The sequence below is a fragment of the Dermochelys coriacea genome, chromosome 25 (genome assembly GCF_009764565.3).
Source record: "Dermochelys coriacea isolate rDerCor1 chromosome 25, rDerCor1.pri.v4, whole genome shotgun sequence".
NCBI classification, from domain to species: Eukaryota; Metazoa; Chordata; order Testudines; family Dermochelyidae; genus Dermochelys; species Dermochelys coriacea.
Window position 1 is genome coordinate 11,496,936 of NC_050092.1, and position 19,369 is coordinate 11,516,304.

The 19,369-nt window shown below is 46.3% G+C and overlaps 1 protein-coding gene and 1 long non-coding RNA gene across 18 annotated transcripts in view; one reads left to right on the top strand and one right to left on the bottom strand.

Annotated features, from left to right (window-relative positions):
• SBNO2 (strawberry notch homolog 2) overlaps nucleotides 1-19,369 on the bottom strand; it is a 110,682-nt gene that overhangs the window by 14,588 nt on the left and 76,725 nt on the right. For 11 of the 16 annotated variants that reach the window (XM_038384081.2, XM_038384088.2, XM_038384077.2 and 8 more), the window contains 15 exons: nucleotides 15,529-15,612; nucleotides 14,772-14,868; nucleotides 14,018-14,178; nucleotides 13,388-13,521; nucleotides 12,780-12,870; nucleotides 10,746-10,889; nucleotides 10,030-10,147; nucleotides 9,338-9,443; nucleotides 8,579-8,732; nucleotides 7,254-7,430; nucleotides 6,292-6,389; nucleotides 3,405-3,487; nucleotides 2,102-2,308; nucleotides 1,195-1,370; nucleotides 167-298 (listed from right to left, as the gene is read on the bottom strand). In XM_038384081.2, coding sequence (XP_038240009.1) covers nucleotides 167-298; nucleotides 1,195-1,370; nucleotides 2,102-2,308; nucleotides 3,405-3,487; nucleotides 6,292-6,389; nucleotides 7,254-7,430; nucleotides 8,579-8,732; nucleotides 9,338-9,443; nucleotides 10,030-10,147; nucleotides 10,746-10,889; nucleotides 12,780-12,870; nucleotides 13,388-13,521; nucleotides 14,018-14,178; nucleotides 14,772-14,868; nucleotides 15,529-15,612 — 1,962 coding nt within the window. The remainder of the gene's footprint in view (nucleotides 1-166; nucleotides 299-1,194; nucleotides 1,371-2,101; nucleotides 2,309-3,404; nucleotides 3,488-6,291; nucleotides 6,390-7,253; nucleotides 7,431-8,578; nucleotides 8,733-9,337; nucleotides 9,444-10,029; nucleotides 10,148-10,745; nucleotides 10,890-12,779; nucleotides 12,871-13,387; nucleotides 13,522-14,017; nucleotides 14,179-14,771; nucleotides 14,869-15,528; nucleotides 15,613-19,369) is intronic. The other 5 variants (XM_043502648.1, XM_038384082.2, XM_043502647.1 and 2 more) reach the window with 1 other exon arrangement.
• Nucleotides 1-19,369, top strand: part of LOC122457470 — a 46,419-nt gene that overhangs the window by 4,184 nt on the left and 22,866 nt on the right. The window contains exon 2 of one of the 2 annotated variants that reach the window (XR_006277001.1): nucleotides 203-5,859. The exons of the other annotated variant lie outside the window; for it this stretch is intronic. This is a non-coding gene — a long non-coding RNA (uncharacterized LOC122457470). The remainder of the gene's footprint in view (nucleotides 1-202; nucleotides 5,860-19,369) is intronic. 2 annotated transcript variants of the gene reach the window in all.

Below are 19,369 nucleotides of genomic sequence, written 5' to 3' on the forward strand. Positions count from 1 at the left end.
CCGGTGAAGCACAAAGGGACTGACAGAGACAGGCGCACACATCTGGGGCAAGGCAGTGACTGCAAGGTCCATCATGCGTCTGGGGTAGCTGCCCACAAGCACTATGCCAACCCACATCTTCTCAAGTGTGCAGCTGCAGGGGTCTCTGGTTCAGAGCCTCACTCACCTTTTCCCCACTCATAAAACGCTCCTTCTCCTTCAGGTTGACGTGGTCTATGGAAAGGCCCTGCTCAGCCCGGGACTCATACATGATGGAGCCGTCAGGTCTGCTCACCACCCGGCCTTTCCGGCCAGTCATCTACATGGCCCGCCAGGGAAGAAACAGGTCATTAATGAGACAGACAGACAGAGTGGGGGCGCAAGGGTGAAATGGAGCATTTGGGAAGTAAATGTAAAGGCAGACACCTGGGCAGAGGTCTATACTGGCCAGACCTGGAGCAATAAACTGCTTCCAGAGGGAATTTTTGCCCTGGAGACTATATTTTACAATTAGGGAAACTGAGGCAGTGAAGTAACTAGTCCAAGATCACAGTAAGGAAGTGCCAAGAGCACAGTAAATAAGAGGTAGGAACGTCCAGCCAGTCCTGGGTTGGAAAGAAGGGGGTTACAACCCAGGGCCTCAAGATGAGGAAGATAATGCAAAAAGCATAAATGGGGGGATCCCTCAGGGAGCTCCTGCTACTTCGCAATCACACACTGGATAGGTACGGTCAGGAACTAAGGCCATGTGTACACTAGAGACCTTATAGCACCACAGCTGTACCAATGCAGCTTCGTTGCTGTAAGATCTCCCATGAAGCCGCCCTACACCGACAGGAGAGAACTCTCCTGTCGACATAATTTAACCACCTTCAACGAGCGGCCGCAGCTATGTCGGCAGGAGAGCTGTGGACACCAGCGCTTCTGTCGGCGAAACTGATGTCACTCAAATGGGTGTTTTTTTCCACACCCGAGTGACGTAAGTTTTGCCAACGTAAATAGTAGTGTGAACATGGCCTTAGTCTACAGGAGCGCCAATGTTACCCAGTGGCTGCCCGCTCATATGTGAACCACAGAGCCCAGATGTGCCGGTGGGGCTGGGAGTCCAACTCAATCTCTCCAAGGGCTGGCATTACAGTACCCTCTAGTGGTTAGAGCCACAAACAGCAGGTTGAGCTGCGGAGCCCAATGCCAGATGACCATAATATGACATACCTCTGCCACATACTCCGGGCCCCCAAAGTGATTAATCAGCTCATCCAAGGTATTGAGAGGTAGCTCTTTGCCCAGTGCTTTTACTTTTGATAGGAGGTCCTGTTTCATTTTCTCCACGTGTTCTAGGACTCCCGGGCCATGCACATCCTTCTGGGACCCTGGAAAGTGCAAACTGCCTGCAATGTGGAAAGGCAGGTTCTTAGAGTCCAGCCAGGGGATGGCAAGGAACTCAACAGCCACAGAGCTCAGGACCAGCGTGAAGAAGAACCGTAGAGTGACCCTGATTGAAGCTCAAGAGGGGAGGGGTCTGATTGACAGAGCAAGGACTGCTGCTGGATGTGTGTTGTGGAGTGTGCAGGACAGATTTCTCATGCCAGCTGGTATTCCACACTCCATCCCACCTCCCAAGTCTGACCACAACTAGGTATAAACCAGCTACAAGCCAATCGTTCTATTATACAAACGTCAGTTTGCTCCTAACGCGGGAATCGGGGCTCCCCCACTTGGGTAGTGCAGGATAGCCAAGCAAGTCTGCATTAGCCTGAAACAACATGGAGGGTAGGAAGTCTCCAGGTATCATTTCCTCAACCTCCCTAAAGAGACACAAGGAACGGCTCTGAGCTGGTGGGTGCAACAGCCGGCCAATCCCTGCCAAAGAAGCATGGCCACTCCCACATATAACAGGACCCTCACTGTCCCCGGGGAGACACCAGGAGAGGCGGCGCCTCTGTATCAGAACTTCAGCGCCGCTGTCCCACGTAGGATGCTAAGCAAAGCTAGGGTCAGATCCATTCGGAATGTTATTCTGCACATGTACGGGACCAGGATAAGCCCAGACACTTGTCCCCTGACCTTCCGCAAATGCCTGGCTTGTCCCTGGCCTGGGAAGGGATTAACCCCAGCTTACCTCTGTCTTCGGATGCGAAGCCATTGTAGGTGTGTTCAACAAAGATGACATCATCATTGTCAAACAGGGACTCCGGGGAGGAGTTGAAGTCGCTGTCTAGCCCCACCTCCGAATCAGTGCTGCTGTCGTCGCTGATCTTGATCACACCTGCCATGGCCATGTCGTACATGCCTTTCAGGACCTTCGCACAGCGGCCTTTCTGCTTCCCTGTGAGGGAGAGTGAGCCACATCAGTGGGGGGGGGGGAGGGGAGGGAAGAGTGCCCACGGGGCAGGTCAGCACAGAACAGCAAGCACTGGCTCAGAGAATGGAGGATAGGTAACAGGGGAGCTGAGGTTGCCCCAAGCGAAAGGCAGATCAGAGAGGCAGACGTCTGGGCATGGGGGAAAAAAGAGAGAGAGGAAGAACGAGCCAGTCTTTTACCAGGGCTGAAGACGGCCACATGGCAATGTGCAAACTGCACCTTGCTCTCACCTGGCCGTGCAGCTACTTTCCTCTTCTCCCCTTGTGGGGAAAGAACCCACAGGCTCAGCTATCCCTAAAGGAAAATCTTTAGGCAAAGAGAGGGGCTGGTGCATTAGTGTTTCAGGAAGGAAAACCAGTCGCATCAGGACTGAATTCCCAGCACAGTGAAAATGCCCCAGCCACGCAAGGTGTGACAGATCCGTTTGTCTCAGCTGGCAAAGAACCCCAGCAGTTTGCCAGGGCAATCTCTGTAAATCGGCCTTTACCACTCTCTCCTCTTCCCCCTTTTGCCATATCCCACTTCCCGGGTATAACCATGAGCATGAGAGCTAGGGTCCAACCTGCTTGCAAAGGAACCCAGCACAGAGGGAACACAGGTTGTACAGGAGACAGTTCTTACCTGCAGCTGCAGCCAGGAATAGGGTAGATAACTGAGTATTTTCCAGGGCACCTGCCACCCTATATGTAAGGGGTAGAGGAGAAAAAACCCCTTGCTGCAAGAGGGCCTCAGATATACAGCTGGGAGTCCAGCAAAATCTGCCTGTCAGTCTAGCAGTCTGCATTGCAGGGGGAAAGGGGCATGGCTACTGGGCAATCCCAGGGGCTAGGAAGTGGTTTGGTGGAAGGAAGGTGAGTTGTGGGGGAAAAAGATGACATGGAAAGCTACAACTAGCGACATGCCTAGGGTGAGAGACTGTAGCAAGGGATCTAAGGGAGGGCAAACCCAAACCCAGGCAAAGCATGAAGTGGGGAAGGGAAAAGGAGACGAAAAGGCTGAGTAGCTGGGGCGAGGCGGAAAGGCAGGAGATCAGACGTTGGGCGGTGGAAGGTGGTCTTACGTTTTCTTTTAATGCCAGTTCCTTTTTCTCTCTTTCTTTTGGTTGAAGGAAAGTGCTTCTGAATTAGTGATAGAAAGACGCCTCTGAAAGTAAGATGCAAAATTTATTCTAGCTACCAGGAGTAGGAACATCTACTGGTTATAATGTATCAATGGGTATTTAGGAGATCGATATATTTAATGAGAAAATGGGCTAAACCAAGCATTCTCTAACTGTTAGTGAGTCTGAACAATTATCGATTAGTACAGCTTGGATCTGAGGAATCACATCAGCTCGAATGGAGAGGAGGAGGAGGCTGGCTGCAGCATTTCACCAGAGCGTTCTGATGGAAAACTGTGCGGGTAAAGCAAGAGAGTTTGGCTCACTCAGCAGGACCTCAGCCTAACAGGGTGCACATTGAACGAATGCTGTGTGTTGCTGCACATGTGGAGAAATGCTCTCTGCTTTAGACTGCCTGCTACTCCTGCTGAATGTAGGCAGTGCAGCAGTGCCAGGGCACTGTTGCAATAGAAACACAAAATGCCACAGGCATAGCACTGCTATGGGACCAGCCAAAACAGCACAAACGTCTGAGAGCAACTGAGAGCAAGGTTTAAGTGCAACGCTCTCTATGTTTGGAAGTTGTTACTGCAAAACCCAGTACGTTCCAACAGCCAACATCTTCTCTGGGTGTTATGTGGCCTAGTGGTTCCAACCCTGTGCCGTGTAACTGACCTGCCTGAAATGGCGAAGACTCTGGGTCCCAGTTTTCTAAGGGAATGTGCTTTGATTAACCTAAGGCGGAAGTGCTTGCCCACAAGGCAAAGGCCAGTGACAAAACATGGAACACACTGGGGGTCTAGGTGGATGGAAAAATCAGAAGAGGTGGAAATCAAATGGATGCTTTGGTGGGCTGTACTGCAAACGAAAGAGTAAATGCTTCAATGCTGGCTGGATTGGGAGGGACTGGGCCATGTGCAATGAAAAGGCAGCGCTGAATGAACTTGGGCTGAAACAAATGTTGAAAGCAACAGCTGAGAGGTATGGGCATGATTCCCACCTGCTGTGAGACAGGGGTACTTGGGGAATAGAGGAGGGGCTCTCAGACCAGACTGGTCCACCAGGAACGGTGCTACAGGGACAGAGAGACACCACCAGACCCTGGAGGAACAGAGGAGGTAGGAACAATTGCTATTATGTGGTACTGGAAAGGCCCTTTGCCCTCAGTGCCGGGCTGACTCTGGGTACAGAGCTGAGACCCAGAGAAGGCTGAGAGTCACTTTGGTTCCTTCAAGCCAGGATTCAGGTTCTGAGTTTCCTCGCCATGAAATCCAGCTTGCTATTCTTCTGACCATCTGTGTTTTCTCCTTCTCCTCCACTGGAATCCCCATTAACAAAGTTTTATAGACTCCCCTGCACAAACAGCAAGCAGCCCTTCCCTTCTTGTTTTGTCAGCAACTGCTCCTTTGCAAACACACTCCTCTAAGAATACCCGCCTACCGCTGAAGGGCTTCAGAACCAGGGAGTTGCAATCGGACACTGTGAAGCAGGCACATTAGGAGATGGTACTGCGCAGCAAGTAAACGTCTGCCCCGCAGGAGGGGGACGGAGCTAGACAGCACAAGTGGTCACTAACAGCACCACCTTTGAACAAGGAGTCAGAGGAGACCATTATGATCCTCTACTACGACCTCTTCTGGCCTGTGTTACGCAGATATCCAACTCAAGTGAGAAATCAACTTAGCTGCTGGAGTTTGACTTGCTTCAATTCTACAGCAGTTAACAAGCGAGTATTTGCTCTGGGGGAGTGGGGTGGAATAGGCCAAAACTGAGATATCCTGGAGGAGCAGGGATGTTTGGCACTTCGATAGCTCACACCAAGTCTAGCTCACTCCAGTTGTTTTTATCAGCAATAAAAACTGATGCAAACAAAAATAATCTAACACCAGCCATGCTGATTGCACAGGCCCTAAAGAAACGTAACTCACCTGGGTCTTATCCCAGTCAGGCAGTTTGGCTTCCTGCCACCTGATGTGCAGGGGCAGCTAGGTTCATGGAATACGGGATAATCTTCAAAAGCACCTAAGTGAGTTAGGTGCCTAAGTCTCATTGAAAGCCAAGGATTTAGGCTCCTACAGTGCCCACGATACTTTGAAAAATGGGACTCAGTGCTTTTTAAGATGTTCCCCATCGTCCACAGCTGACTGTGCACTGGGTACAATCAGCTCTCAAATTAACTGAGGCAGAAATACATAAATCAAACCACCACAAACTAGTGCGTTACTGGGAGAAGGCAATCTAATGCTATGTTCTGCTTTGGACTGATATTGAAAGACAAAATTCTTGAAACCAGGATTTTTGGTGGGACAAAAAGAGATAGTCCAAAATCCAGGGATGCCATCTCACCTTACAGCATGTTTGTAAGGTCTCAAGATCTGTCTCTGAATCATATTATTGCTCACTTATTTTTAATCCTGTACTTTTAAAAATATTTTTCCTCTTTTCACAGTTTTGAGGGTCACATTTTTCAGAGAGGGTGAGATGGAAGTTCCTACAGAAATGCGTGTGCATCTGTTGCGCCCATGCAAATCTGTATCTGGGTGCACAAATCAGGCTATTGCACATCTGGCTGTCCTCATGTGCACACAATTACTAAAGCTGCATGTGGAAGAGCAGGAAAGGCCACTGCACTCAGATTTCAAGGCTCTTAGTACAAAAAGTCACTTTTGGAAACACAGTGTCTTTGCGTACAGCAAAGTGTCCTCTGTATGTGAAACTCATTTAGGATTCAAGGAATTGCATTCACAGGACCACAAAGTGCAAGCAGCCCCTGTACAAAGCCCTCTTCACTGTGCCTTTGAGCCTCCCATGATTCCTACCCTTCAAAGCACAAGGGGGTTAAACTCACTCTGCAGCAGAGACAAAACAGTTTAGGTGCCCGTCATTCTCGTCCAAGACCTCCCTGGTGCGAGCTTCGCCAGTGGACTGGAGCCCAATGACAATACACTGGGGAGAAATCAAAAGGGCAGCATGGTCATGTGTTAGCAAGATGAGGTCACGCAACGTTTTGCTGGGCAGCAACACTCTCAGCAAACCATTATCAGCTCAAGAAGAGATTACATTTCACAGTTTGCCAGCACCTTCTGCATTGAACCCCAACTCTTCCCAGATACACACAGTAATATCTTGGCCCTAAAACTGGGTTCCTGCTGAAGACTCTCTGCCTGTCAGTGCCTGAGGTTATACGTGCATCCACGATGTTAAGAAAAATTGTTATGATGCTTTATTATTACAACTAATTGATTTCCCCAGCATCTCTCTCTGAAATTTTCAAAGCCCATTCAAATGAATGCAATGCTAGGTGTATTTAACCATGCAGAGCTGGAGAATCCAGTACATCTTACAACTCTAATTCGACTCAGAATGCTGTTTCAAGTAGGTTTGCTCATGTTTACCATAAAACAGCATCAAGAAACATCAGCATTCATTCTGAACTGTGGGACATTAAACACCTAAAATCCTGGTTTCACCTACGGAGGCTAGACGCCTTTAGGTCAAGGATATAAGAAGATATATGCTACCTTTTCACTGCGTACAATCACAGACTAGTGTCCAAGTGCATGAAAATACCCTCATTCCAGTTTTTTACTCCACCCTCCTCTGTTTGTACCGAGGTTGTGTTCTATACAATTCATGTTTGGGCCTCAACATTCAAAGTGGTTTTATTCTGCAGAAAGACAACAGGCATCGAAGATGACTATCACCGGCGATGATTCACCTGAATGCCCACACAAGACCTTGAGGAATGCACAATGGATGTCGTTGGACTAACACTTATTGACCCTTTGCACCTGGCTTCTAATACCGTACCTTGTCCTTTGCCAGCTCCTCCTTGGCAAGCTCAACGAGGCGTCGGACTTTAGCAGCAATGCAAAGATATTTGAAGAAGCGCTGATGAGCAGACCAGAACTGACCCCACAAGGACTTTCGAGACTCCAAGCCAATGAAGTCAGCTGCCTGCTGGAACACCACTATCGCCTCTGCCCACTGAAAGCACACACAAAAGGACCAGGTTAATATTCCAGTCCCTAACTCATGTCACCAAAATACACAAGGTTATTAAAAACTATAAGGGTTTTGAATATCAAATTTATTTCCCCTATTTATGCTCTTTGTTTACTTGTGTTTCATTTAGCTAGGACAATGAAGAGACCGGTCAATATCCACCTTCTGCCCAACACTGCAATGTCTGGGTTGAAAACACTGCAAGGGAATTGTTAAATCCAACCAAAGGGCCGGTGACGATGATGTGAAAAAAGCAGCAGCAGCCACTGAAATATTTCTTTAAATTTTATAAGCTCACCCCACCCATTCTTTTTTTAAAAATCAAACCTAAGTTTTGGGTTGCAGCTATTCTAATGTCCCCTTACATCCTCCCATGTGCTGATTAAGGAGTATGATTAAACTCTATTCTGCATCTCTATAGTGCCTAGCACAAAGTGATCCTGGTCCATGACTCTCAGGTGCTACCACAATACAAATAATAATGAATACTAATGAGACTATCAGTATTCAGCACTTAACGTTTGAAAAACACTCGAAAGTTGTTCAAGAATCATAGAGTAAAAATAAAGAGTCATTTGTTCTCAAGTATGTTTGAACAGATGTTAATGGAATAGGGGAAGATGTTGTTTAATTATGTTGTTTAATAGGGGATTTCAGCTGTTTAATATCCCACAGTTCAGAATGAATGCTGATGTTTCTTGGCGCTGTTTTATGATAAACATGAGCAAACGTACTTGAGAACAGATGACTATTTTTTACTCTATGATTTTTGGACAACTTTCTTATGTGTTTCAAATGTACGTTACACACACATATATTTCATATATACAGACAACAGCAAAAGCAGATGCCTCCCCCACATCCTGATCTCAACCCCACCAGAAAATCTATCCATGCCAACGAATCTGTCCTCTGCCACAATGTCAACTGAGCTGATCAAATGACTGAATGAGCCCCATGCTCTTGTTAATGATGCAGGATGCAGTAGTTAAATGGATTCAACTTCTTGAGTAAAACATTCCTCTTCACAACCTCCCTTCACATCCCCCACACCAAAACACAGGATTATACAGTAGCTCTCTGGAGAGGAATGTGGGATGCTGGCGATCTACAGAGAAATACTAGCTCACCATCTGCGCTGCTTTGTTGTAGACAAGCTCGTACTGCCGATCCAGTGGGATTTCCTCTATCTTGAAAGTGACTCCAGAGAAACTGAGCTGCCTGGCAATGTACATTCCGCTCACTTTCATGTCCATAGCCACAATTTCCATTGCGCCAACACCCCTATGCAGAAAAGGAGGAAAGAGAGACAGCCAGTTACGAATTCCCTTTCCTCTGCACAGTTGCAGTGTGGAGTAGGCTTGTCTGGAGATTCAGAACCTCTCGAGAGGTTTCGCTTTGGCATCTTGCTTAAGTTGTCTTCAAATAGTAACAGAATGCAGCACACAATCCTGGCATTTACGTAGCAGGCTTTATCCCCATTTCACAGGTGGGTGAGTCAGTTTACCTTTCTGTTTTCCCACACCCTATTGAGTCTGTGACAGAACCAGAAACAGTGTCAAGTGGCCTGACTGTAAATCCCCTCTGCTAACCATTACACTGCACTGCTTTCCTCACTGCCTGGCCCAGTAAAGTCATTTTTCCTTTTATTTTGCAGAGATATCGGCAGTTACTGTGGCATTTAACACCCATCATGAAATAGGTACAAAGCATTCGCTGTAAGATTTGGGGGATGGCTTGGAAAGTATTAGCCAGATACATTGCACATCACAAGGGAGCTGAAACAGCACAGCCAGCGAGCTACTGTTTTTTTCCTCAACCCAAATGAAGGCTGTTGCCAAATACAGGATTAGTAGAAGGGGAAACCAGAAAGGTCTCCCATGACCTACCTCTTTTCAATTGCATGGAGGAATTCATCAAACGCTCTGAAGGGGGTTCCCTCCCCCCAGATCCCTAGACGGCTCATGTAAATCATATTTTTTGGCTCAGAGGCACCTGTATGAATAGAATGTGCTGTTAGCAAAGACACAACAACTATAAACAGTTTTGTCTCAGGTAACCTCTTCAAGTGATGGGCAGGAGGCCTCAAGTGAACCCTCACTCTGGAGAGCTTAGAAACATATGTAAGCATTTTAAAAAGGAGAGTTATTCCTCACATTTCCACGGTGTCTTTCAGCAGAGGTTTCAGGGAGCTTTAAAAATGCTAATCCTCACAATACACCCACCAGGTCAGAGTTAATATACAGATGAACAAACAAGAAGAGGGAAGTTAAAGTGACTTGCCCAAAGATCACATGGCACATCAGTGACAGAGCTGGGAACAGAATCTAGGAGACCTGCTTTGCATTCCTTTGTGTTAAGATGATACACGGAATTAGAGCATCTGATGCTTCAACACACCCTCTAGGAGTGTCCATTTCTGCTGTTTAAAATTGAATTTTACAACATGTTTTTTTTTAATCAGCCCCATAGCAGTTAACCTGGGCTATTGGCATCTTCCGCACGGGGAGGACTGGAGCACTGGGCTGCTTCTGCATGTTTACACCTGTGGTCTTGGGAATCACATGGTACAGACTCTCACCTGTGGCACTGGCATAGACAACCCTGGCTCGAGGCAGTTTGTTCTGAAGGTCCAACACTGCTTTGCCCATTTTAGTGGAGCTGGCATTTTTGGCTTTGTGGCACTCATCAAACACAATCTACAAGGGAATCTTAGTCAAGGAGAAAGGATGCACAGTCTGCTATGGTCATACAAATAAATACTAATGCTAATAATGATTGGGTGAAGAGAGAAACATACAATCCATCTCCTTCCAGTGGAACTGAACCACCATCAAACATCCAGCGCATGGACCAGCTCCATAGCTGCATGAAGCCTTGTACTCCATTCTCCCCTGGCCCTGGCTTTCCAAAGTCTGTGGTAGATCTCCACCCTCTCTGTTATTTCCTATTGAATGATGCCCCACCACCCAAACAGGAGTACGAATGCTGAAAATGCTTGTTACTCACAAATACACCCCTGACTCTCCCCGTGCCCACCCACTGGCACTGGTGGGATTTTCAAATGGGCCTCAGTAACAAATTCTACTGACTTTTAATGGGAACTGTGCTCCTAAATCACTTAGATTCTTCTGAAACGCCCACCCGTTCCACAGCTACACTATTTTCTGGAGAACAGAGGGCTTTCCCCCCCAAATACACCACTGGAAGATCCACCACAAGCCCCAAGCTGATCTCGGTGATCTTTGTTCGCTGTGGAAGCACTATTACAAGCATGTTGCTCTTTCTCTAGGATACAACTCCGTCAAAGTTCTCCCTGCACCAGTCCAAAATCTGCTTTAATCGCGTCCTGTGCTGTCCGCCTGCTTGGCTTTCACCAATCAGAGCAGAGTAAGTGGCAAATAGGACTCCTTCTGAGGTAGCTGTGTCACCATATTTAATCTACGGGGGGGGAAGAAAAAAGAAAGAGGACACTTACAATGCTATTTATAGCTCATTTTATTCCATCCCCTGTCCAAACCCAAAACTGATGAAGGCAGATGACTTTTTAATGTGATGATACAGGGTGTACACATCTGCTTTATATAAGCAATTGCTACATCACAGAGCCCATATGGGAAGAGAATGGTCAAGAAAGCTTGCTAATAACTGACTACTTTAATGCTAGTATTTGGCACAGAGATTCCATGATGGCAGGGACTTTACATTCCTAGATATATCCCTCCAATCATCAGCATGTGCACACATCCACATGCATTTTAACGAAGAGTGGAAACTGTACTTGGACTTCAATTTCTTGGCTGACCGAAGTCACTTAATTCTTTTTAATCAACAGGGTAGAATGCTTAAAATGTTTTTATTTTAAATATCCTCTCCTCTGGTTTGTTTCCTTTTTTAGAGATGGCTTCCTCTTTGATTGAAGGGGAGATTATTGTTTAGCTTACAGGATCATTCGACTTCATCTGTAACTAAGTTAATTATAGGAAGGAAAAAAATACCCCTCAATGTGAAGAAAGTACTATTCAGAGCCCTTTTGATTATGAGGACACAGTGGCCTCAATGGACTAATGGCCTGATTTAAGAGGTTCTGACCACATGCACATCCCATTGATTTCAATGGGAATTCTGGGCGCTCAACGCCTCTGAAAATCAGGCCAGAAGCATTCTGAGAAACTGGCAGGCAGCTTGACAGGTTCAACCGGGCTGTGAATGATCTGGAGACTGGAACAGGGGTATGGAAGATCTTGCTAAACATTTACTACTTAGTACTGGCAATTTCCTTTAAGCGGCTATTTAATTTTCGTGCCTGCTTGACACAAACTTGAAAGGAGACGGTTAAGAAATGCACTAACACAGGTGGATTGAAATTAGATGCATGTTTAGAGAGTCCACAGTACTGCATGCTTGGCAGCCCCTACAGGGAGAAAACATGGATTTTTATGACCCTCTTCCCTAACAAGATCAGAAAAGGGCAGGTCCACGGATGGAAGGGGTAGGGGAAGGGGGCAATTGGCCAGGGCCCGGGGACCCCCGACCACCGCCACTGCAGTGGTGGCTGGGTGCCCCAGGCCCTTTTAGATTGTCCGGGCAGGCAGCAGAACAGGCTCCTAGGCGAGCGCGGGGCGGTCCCAGTGTCGGCGAAGGCAGCCAGGCGGGCATGTGGAAGCCCTGGCTGTGCCGGAAGAGCGCAACCTGCTGCGCAGTTGGCAGCTTGCTAGGCACCAGCCAGCGCAGGTGGCAGCAGCAGCTCGCTGGGCACCAGCTGCGCAGACCACATCCACGCAGGCTGGGGGCCCATTGTCTGTTCTGCCCTGAGGCCTGGAATTGCTGTCGGCAGGCCTGGAAAAGGGTCTCCATAGAAGCAGCACTGGAAAGTGTGGATTTAGGCCACTTCAGCTGTGGCCTCTGAATAATAAGGTCTAAACAATACAGCTGTACCAGGTCCAACATTCGCCATTACAAAACCACACCAGGAACAATGAACATGATGCACATGCCACGTGGCCCTTCCACTAGAGGTTGCACTTGCGTTGAGCCACGGCTTAATACTGCTGCAGAAATCAAAGTACCCAAAGCTGCTACATCCTTGTGATGCAACACAGAAGCCTCACAAGCATGTAACTATGGCAGGAGAGTCTAGAGTGGAAACAGCACAGGACAATGACGGTAACAATAACCAGGCCACTCATTGCTATTGTCTGTAGCATGAATACGACCCAAAGGCAAGGACATACGAGTCGCATGCTTTGCTTAGGACCATTTCATCTACCCGCTACCACTAGCAGGTTTCCCCCCCACCCCCGGGAAAAGGTCTTGAATTCTCCTCCCTACCTTGTTTAAAGCATGCACAGGAATGTTGGGGGCATCAATGTCCTTCAGGTCTCTTTCAGCATCATACTTGAGATCATTGGAGACGCTGAACCTAAAAGAAAGCAGAGGAGCTGGTTGCTTGAGGAAGAGACAGTCTGTGTAAAGTTTAGTGCATATGCAAATATGAGATCAATAGTTCTGACTACAGAAATGGGAGGTGTAGCAAAACTTCCCGTGCACCTCAACACAAGACACTACAGCAGCCTCGAGTCCTGAACAGGAACTGTCATTTGCGATAAGATGTGCAGGGATTCTGCACTATAAACCCATCCGTTAGGGGCTTGATTCTGCGTCACGCAAGTCCAGGGATATCTCCCATTGACTTCTAAGGGAGCAGGAACAGGCTCTAGTGTCCTCTCCACTTGGTACGTTTTGCCTCTCCAAAGTATTGTACTAACAATGATTAATCCTCTGCAGCGTAAATATTTTCAGAAGACAGGCACAGAGAGGTGGAAATGACTTGCCCAAGGCCACAGAGTGAGTCAGCTACAAAGCTGGCACTCAGGAATTCCTGGCACCAGGCCTTAAGTTAACTTTCCAAGCTCTTACAGTAAAGAAGGGAAACTTACCACAGAGATTTCTTCCTCCCCTTCAGATAATTTTCAAAGATGATCCCAGCAACTGTCCTGCCCTTTCCAACCCCAGCACCATCTCCAATGAGGAACCCAGCTCGCTGTCCGTTGGGTAGTAAAACTTCATGTTGCTGCAAATTCAAAACCAGAATTAGGAATTAACCCTGATTTGCCCTTTGCTAGTGCCTTTCATCTGAGGGGCTCAGAGCACCTCACCAATTAACCCTCAGAGCTCCCCCAGAGACAGGTCTTGCACACGTCTCAAAGTAAACTGAAACCTGGAGAGTTAAGCGACAACACAGTGGCAGAGCAGGGAATAGGTCCCCAGGGCCTGATCATCAGAAGTGCTGAGCACCCACAATTCTGGCTGAAGTCAATGGGAGCTGAGGGCACTTGGCACCTTTGAAAATCAGGTCCCATGAGTCTTCATTCCCAGTCCCCTTGCTTTAGACAACACGCCCTTACAAGACATTTAAATCTGTGCCCAAATCCAATGCTTCCAAGCTCTATTTTCTATACAAGAGGCTATTTGGAAACTCAGCCTAACATCTTATTTAAGAATGGCACAGTGTATTTTTATTACTATCTACCCAGGAAAGAGAGCTGAGCAAGGTGGATCTGGCATACCTGGCAGGCATACACGATGGCCTCCAGCTGTAGTGCAGAGAGTAACCCGTTGTCGGCAACTGAGCTTGGAAGGGACAGGGTATAGGTAATGTCAGGTGGGGGAACGCTGGAGAGGGTGCTTGTTTCAACCACGCGATCCGGGTGCTGCTTCCCAATCTTAGCTGGAAGTGAGACACAGGAAACAGTCAAATAATTGATGTTTGCACTTCTATGGAGCATTTCATCCAAGGACCTCAAAGCACTTCACAAACCTCCCAACACCTGAGTGCTAAGTGTTATCCTCATCTTCCAGATGGGGAACTGAGGCAAAGAGGTTAAGTGACTCTCCAAGGCCAGTCAGCCAGCAGCAAAGTTGGGAATAGAACAAAGAGGTCCTGACTATATGTTTTTTCTAAACACTGCACTTTGCTCCCTTTGGCAAAAGGATTCCTGAGAATGCCCAAAATCGCCAGCCCCTTTTTTCAGGGGAAAATGTAGATTGCTGAAAATCTGCTCAGCCCCACCCTCAATAAAAAGAAACGGCCAGGTCTGCTGTTAATCCAGGGATACCCCAGAGACTGGAACAACATACTGGCTCAGGGAAGCCGGCCTGCAAAGTTTAGCTACAAAAATGTGCATATAGGGGGCTGCAATGCAACACCAATGTCCTCAGCTGCAGAAAACAGGGAATATTAGGCCGAGCAGCAAGGGCTCCAAAATCAGTTTCCCACCGTCTGACAGCGAGGCAGAATGAAAAAGCTGCCACACAACTCACATTTTGAAGGTACATAATCTGCATAAGTCTCTGTGTGCCCCAACTCCTCCGTTTCTTCCTCATCACCTTCGTCATCCTCCTCCGCCTGAGACTGCGACTGAAATTAAACATAATGTTGATAGAATATTAATATCCCACAGAGCTTTGGACATGTGGTTTTAGGTACATGCCAAATACCATCATTTAAACCATCCCATCCCAAGCACACAAACTTGTCCCTCAACTTCAACTCGTCTCATTGATACAACACAGCAGCACAGGGCAAACTGACTGAAGGGGCCTCTTCCATGTGGTCCAGGAAGCGCACTGCAAGCCACCTTTAGAGCCCAGTCCATACTGTACTAGGGAGCAGTGATAAGAGCAGTTTCTAAGATGGTTTGGCTGGCCAGTGTGAGCAGGACCCAACTGTGCTCTAACTTGAGCTACACAAGGGATCAAAACCAGTTTAGAACATAGCATGGTCCCACTTACCGTGGGTGCCAAACGACATCACTTTAAACCAGAATAGCCTTTAAATACTGTTAGCTAATATGGTTTAGAGCTCAGTTGTAGAGGAAGCAGATATGACTCCCTCAAATCAGTGAGGCTCCCATGAGGGAAATTTAAGACTCTATGGGGGAAAGGCAATGGCTAGAGAAACATCTGACTGATTCTTAAATCATGGCTTTTCCAGGGGAGACCTTTAGCCAGATCCTTTTTTTCATATCTGGGTAAGTGCCTCTTGCCTGTTCCCGCAGAGTCAGATGCTCTTCCTCACCTGATAGCTTATGAGGAGCGGGGTGTTTGGGGGATGGTCTTCCAAACTTTCTAAGCCTGTGAATGGTCTGCTGGGAGAGAAGAGCTGGAATAGAAAACACACATCTGAGAAAGCAGCTTTAATACCCATCCATCCAAACCAACAGCGATAGGTCATGAAAGGAAAGCACAAAATCCATTTTTGCCCTTTGCCCAGGACCGAGGTATTTATGTATTACAATGTCTTGATTCAGGAAGTAAATGAAAATTGCTCTGCATGCCTCTTCCACGTTGTGTGTGTCACACGCACGCTGGAGAACTAGCCAAGAAGGCTATTTTCCTATGAAGAGTGAGAATGTTTTGTGTGTGGACGCAGATATGGTGAGAGCGTGCATGTGTGCTTCCTTCCATGCTGTGAACCTGCCTGCAAGACAGCAGTCTTACCTACAATGTCGTAACAGCAGCATGTGTGTTAAAACGGGTCATCTTGAAATGCCACCTTTGCCCTCAAACGCTGAACATCCCAGGGCGTAGCTTCGTCTTTGACATGTTGTGTTTATTCACCCGCCTTTCACGCATGTTAATGAATTATGTGTACAAATCCTGCCACTTTCAGGGGATTTATAAGTCAAGTATCCCTTTCAACATCTGAATGGTGTTCTCAAGGGCACCATGAGTTCTCTCTGCAGTGGGCATTCATGAACAGAGGGCTGCTTTCCTGTCCGTCTTGGAAGCAGCTCTGTAGAAACCTGCCGCGTCACTCCCGAAACATTGTGGTTTAAGAGTCTAAAGTGGTGCTGTAGGTTTTCTCAGCGCTTTCTGCTCAGCGGCATCAGTGGCTTCATTCTGCATTGGGGAACTAAACCAGGAACCCTGGGAGTCATCAACCAGTGGGATCATACTGCAGTATGGAATAGCTGGAGATCTCTGGATGAAAAGTGCTATGTCAGAGCTCATTATGGTCAAAACATCTGCAGGCACCACACCAAAACTAGTAAAGAGGGCTCCCAAGATACTTCCAGCTGGGAAGACAATTGATGAGAACCTTTTTCTGGCTCTGCACTACCAAAACCATACTGAAATTTCCTGAAAGGAAGAACAAAGTCAAGCCAGAAAATCAGGGAGTCCAAAAGTAATCAACTGCTCCACAAGCACCAGCGCTTCCAATTTACAGCCAGAGATGGGTGCCAAGCCTATACAGACAGACACCCTCCAAAGGCAGAAGCGAGCCATGGGAAGGCCGTAAGCAAACACTCGAAAATTGTTTTCTAAGAAAAGAAAGCAACCAAGAAAGAAATTGTCCTCCATTATTGGAAGTCTGAGTCAGAATTACCAGAAAGAAGCTGGCAGAGATGTTTGCAGTGCCAACAAATCTGGAGAGCAGGTACAAAAGTTTCTACTCAGGCGCTAGAAAAGACTCAGATCTCCCCATTCCATTGGAATGGAAGGGCAGAGTAGCCTCAGCTCTGACAAGGAAAGATGATTCTTTATTGCAAAGATCACCCAGGTCTTTCCTTGATTCATGGCATCTTCAGCGTATAAGCTTAGATATACCAATAGGGCTGTTGTGCACAGCTCTCACTGGTGCCCCTAGATCTTCATCTCAGGTGGAACAGTGTCCTAAAGACAGTGGTGGATGTCCCACTGCTTGGGGCGTTTAGAAAATGTACTCCAGGGAACAATCCTGCAGCGATAAGGAGTTGGACTGGATGATCTAATAGGCCAGTTCCAATTCTAATTTCTACAATTCCTCCCCTTCTCTATTCCGATCCACCCACTAGTTTACTCCTCTCTGTAACATATGTTCCATGTAGGAAAACACCGTGTGAAAGATACACACTCCACATATAAGAACAGAGGGAAGAATGCAGGAGAGACGCTCACTTCATAAAGCAACTGACATTTGCATAACTGAATCTTCATTTTATTCAATTTTTTCCCTCCTTGCCTTATTTTATTTCCCTTTTGTGCCTATCTCACTAATACTACAATAGAAAATGAAATTGTCAGTTGACAAGTTAACTCCTCTCTGTATAAATATTACTCCTCTGGAGCTAGCTGGGAGGAAGGTTCTGAGTTTTTTAAAAGTGCTTTGAGTGGTCAACATTACTAAAATGCATTGGCAGATCAAGAAAACTCCAGCTGCTTGCTTCAAAGGGTTAATCTTTGCTTTACTGATTTGAAGAACTCAAGGGGTTCTTTTAAAATGGTCATGAGAAATCATATTAGATTACGAGTATTTTTAAATGACATTTCACAATCCCCGTACAAATTACGCAACTGTGTTTTGTCTGCTGAATGCCTAAAATATTTTGCGGGGTGGTTTGCCTTCCCACTGTCCCTCTTCCAGAAATAAGAAAACAGAACTAACGTGTCATTATAAACGCCTCTTCCCCCTATTAGTTGTAACATCTCATCTGGGATGGGCAAATAAGGTCTGTCATGGAGTCCATCTATTCCCTTCTCAAGGGTGTAGGCACCCATATTCTGAATGGAGGCTGGATCTACAGCATATGGGATCAGAGTTTATCAGTGAGGCTTAGAAATGCAGAGTCTAATAGTGAAGCGTTTCCCAAATTTTCTTCCTCTCACACTGAGTAAGCACCCTCCCTCACTAAAAGGCAACAGATGTAAAATTGAAAAAAGGAAATGCTCTTTACGTAACCTACCATTCGCTTGTGGAACTCACTGCCACATGACATCATTGACGCAGAGAGCTTAGTAAGATTTTAAAGAGTATTAAATAGAGAGACTCTACTGCTACGTCAATATGATAAAAAATAAAAGGTCAAACCCTCATGTTTCAGGGCATAAACTAACTACTAACCGATAGGGGTTAGGAAGAAGGTTACCCTATAGAGAGCTTATTCCAGAACAGGCATCTTGCACCTTTCTCTGAAGCATCTGGTCCTAGTCACTGTCAGAAATAGGACCCTGGACTAGCAGGACCAGCAATGCAATTCCCATTAGCAGAGTGCATGCTGGAGCCTGGGTCATGTCAAAGGGGGATGCTAGCTAATACTGCCTCGCTAGCCTTCACTTGTAAAAACTTCCAAAATTAACACATCAGACATTACAAGCTTTGAAGTTAGACAATGAAATTTACAAGTGTCCTAACAATGCTTCATGGCTCTATCTTGTTTCTCCGGAAACAGATATTTGATCAACCAAAATGGAATAAAATCACCATATCAGAACTGATTAGGATCACATCAGGCTGAGTTATTCCTGACATTACACAACTGATAGCTCATTTTTATACTACAGCTCTGTTAAAGCAGTATATGGCTATGGAAAAGCAAAAACATCTGCAATCGTATGGAATATTAATATTATTGTGGTATGAATACACCAGGGGAGATTATTCACGACATTTATCTTGCAACAATCATACAAGCAGTGTAATAATCTCACATTATCATGTGCTGAATGCAAAAATTAAATCTTTCACCTCATGATCTTGCAATACATTGCTCACTTGTCTTCTTTAATATAATGAAAACTGTGTACCGAAAATTCAGATTAAAAAAACTATACCACTCAGTGCTCTCTATCAGGTGATCTATTTTGCTAGTATACTGCGAATTCCAGACACCTATGCAAAAATGAAACTGAAATCCTGGTGCTGCATGTACTAAATTAACTCATTCCGTGAGGAAATGCTCAGAATGCTCGGAATAATCAATTAAAAAACCCTCAGAATACGGAGAGCAAAGATAAAACAATGTTCAAAACAACTAGTTATTTTTTCCACAAGGAAATCAGTGACAAATGGAACGCCACTGAGCTAATTGTCCTGTTATGAACCCAATCAGTGTGAAGGAAGGTCATTTTAATTGGCAGACAGGAAGATATAAATGGCA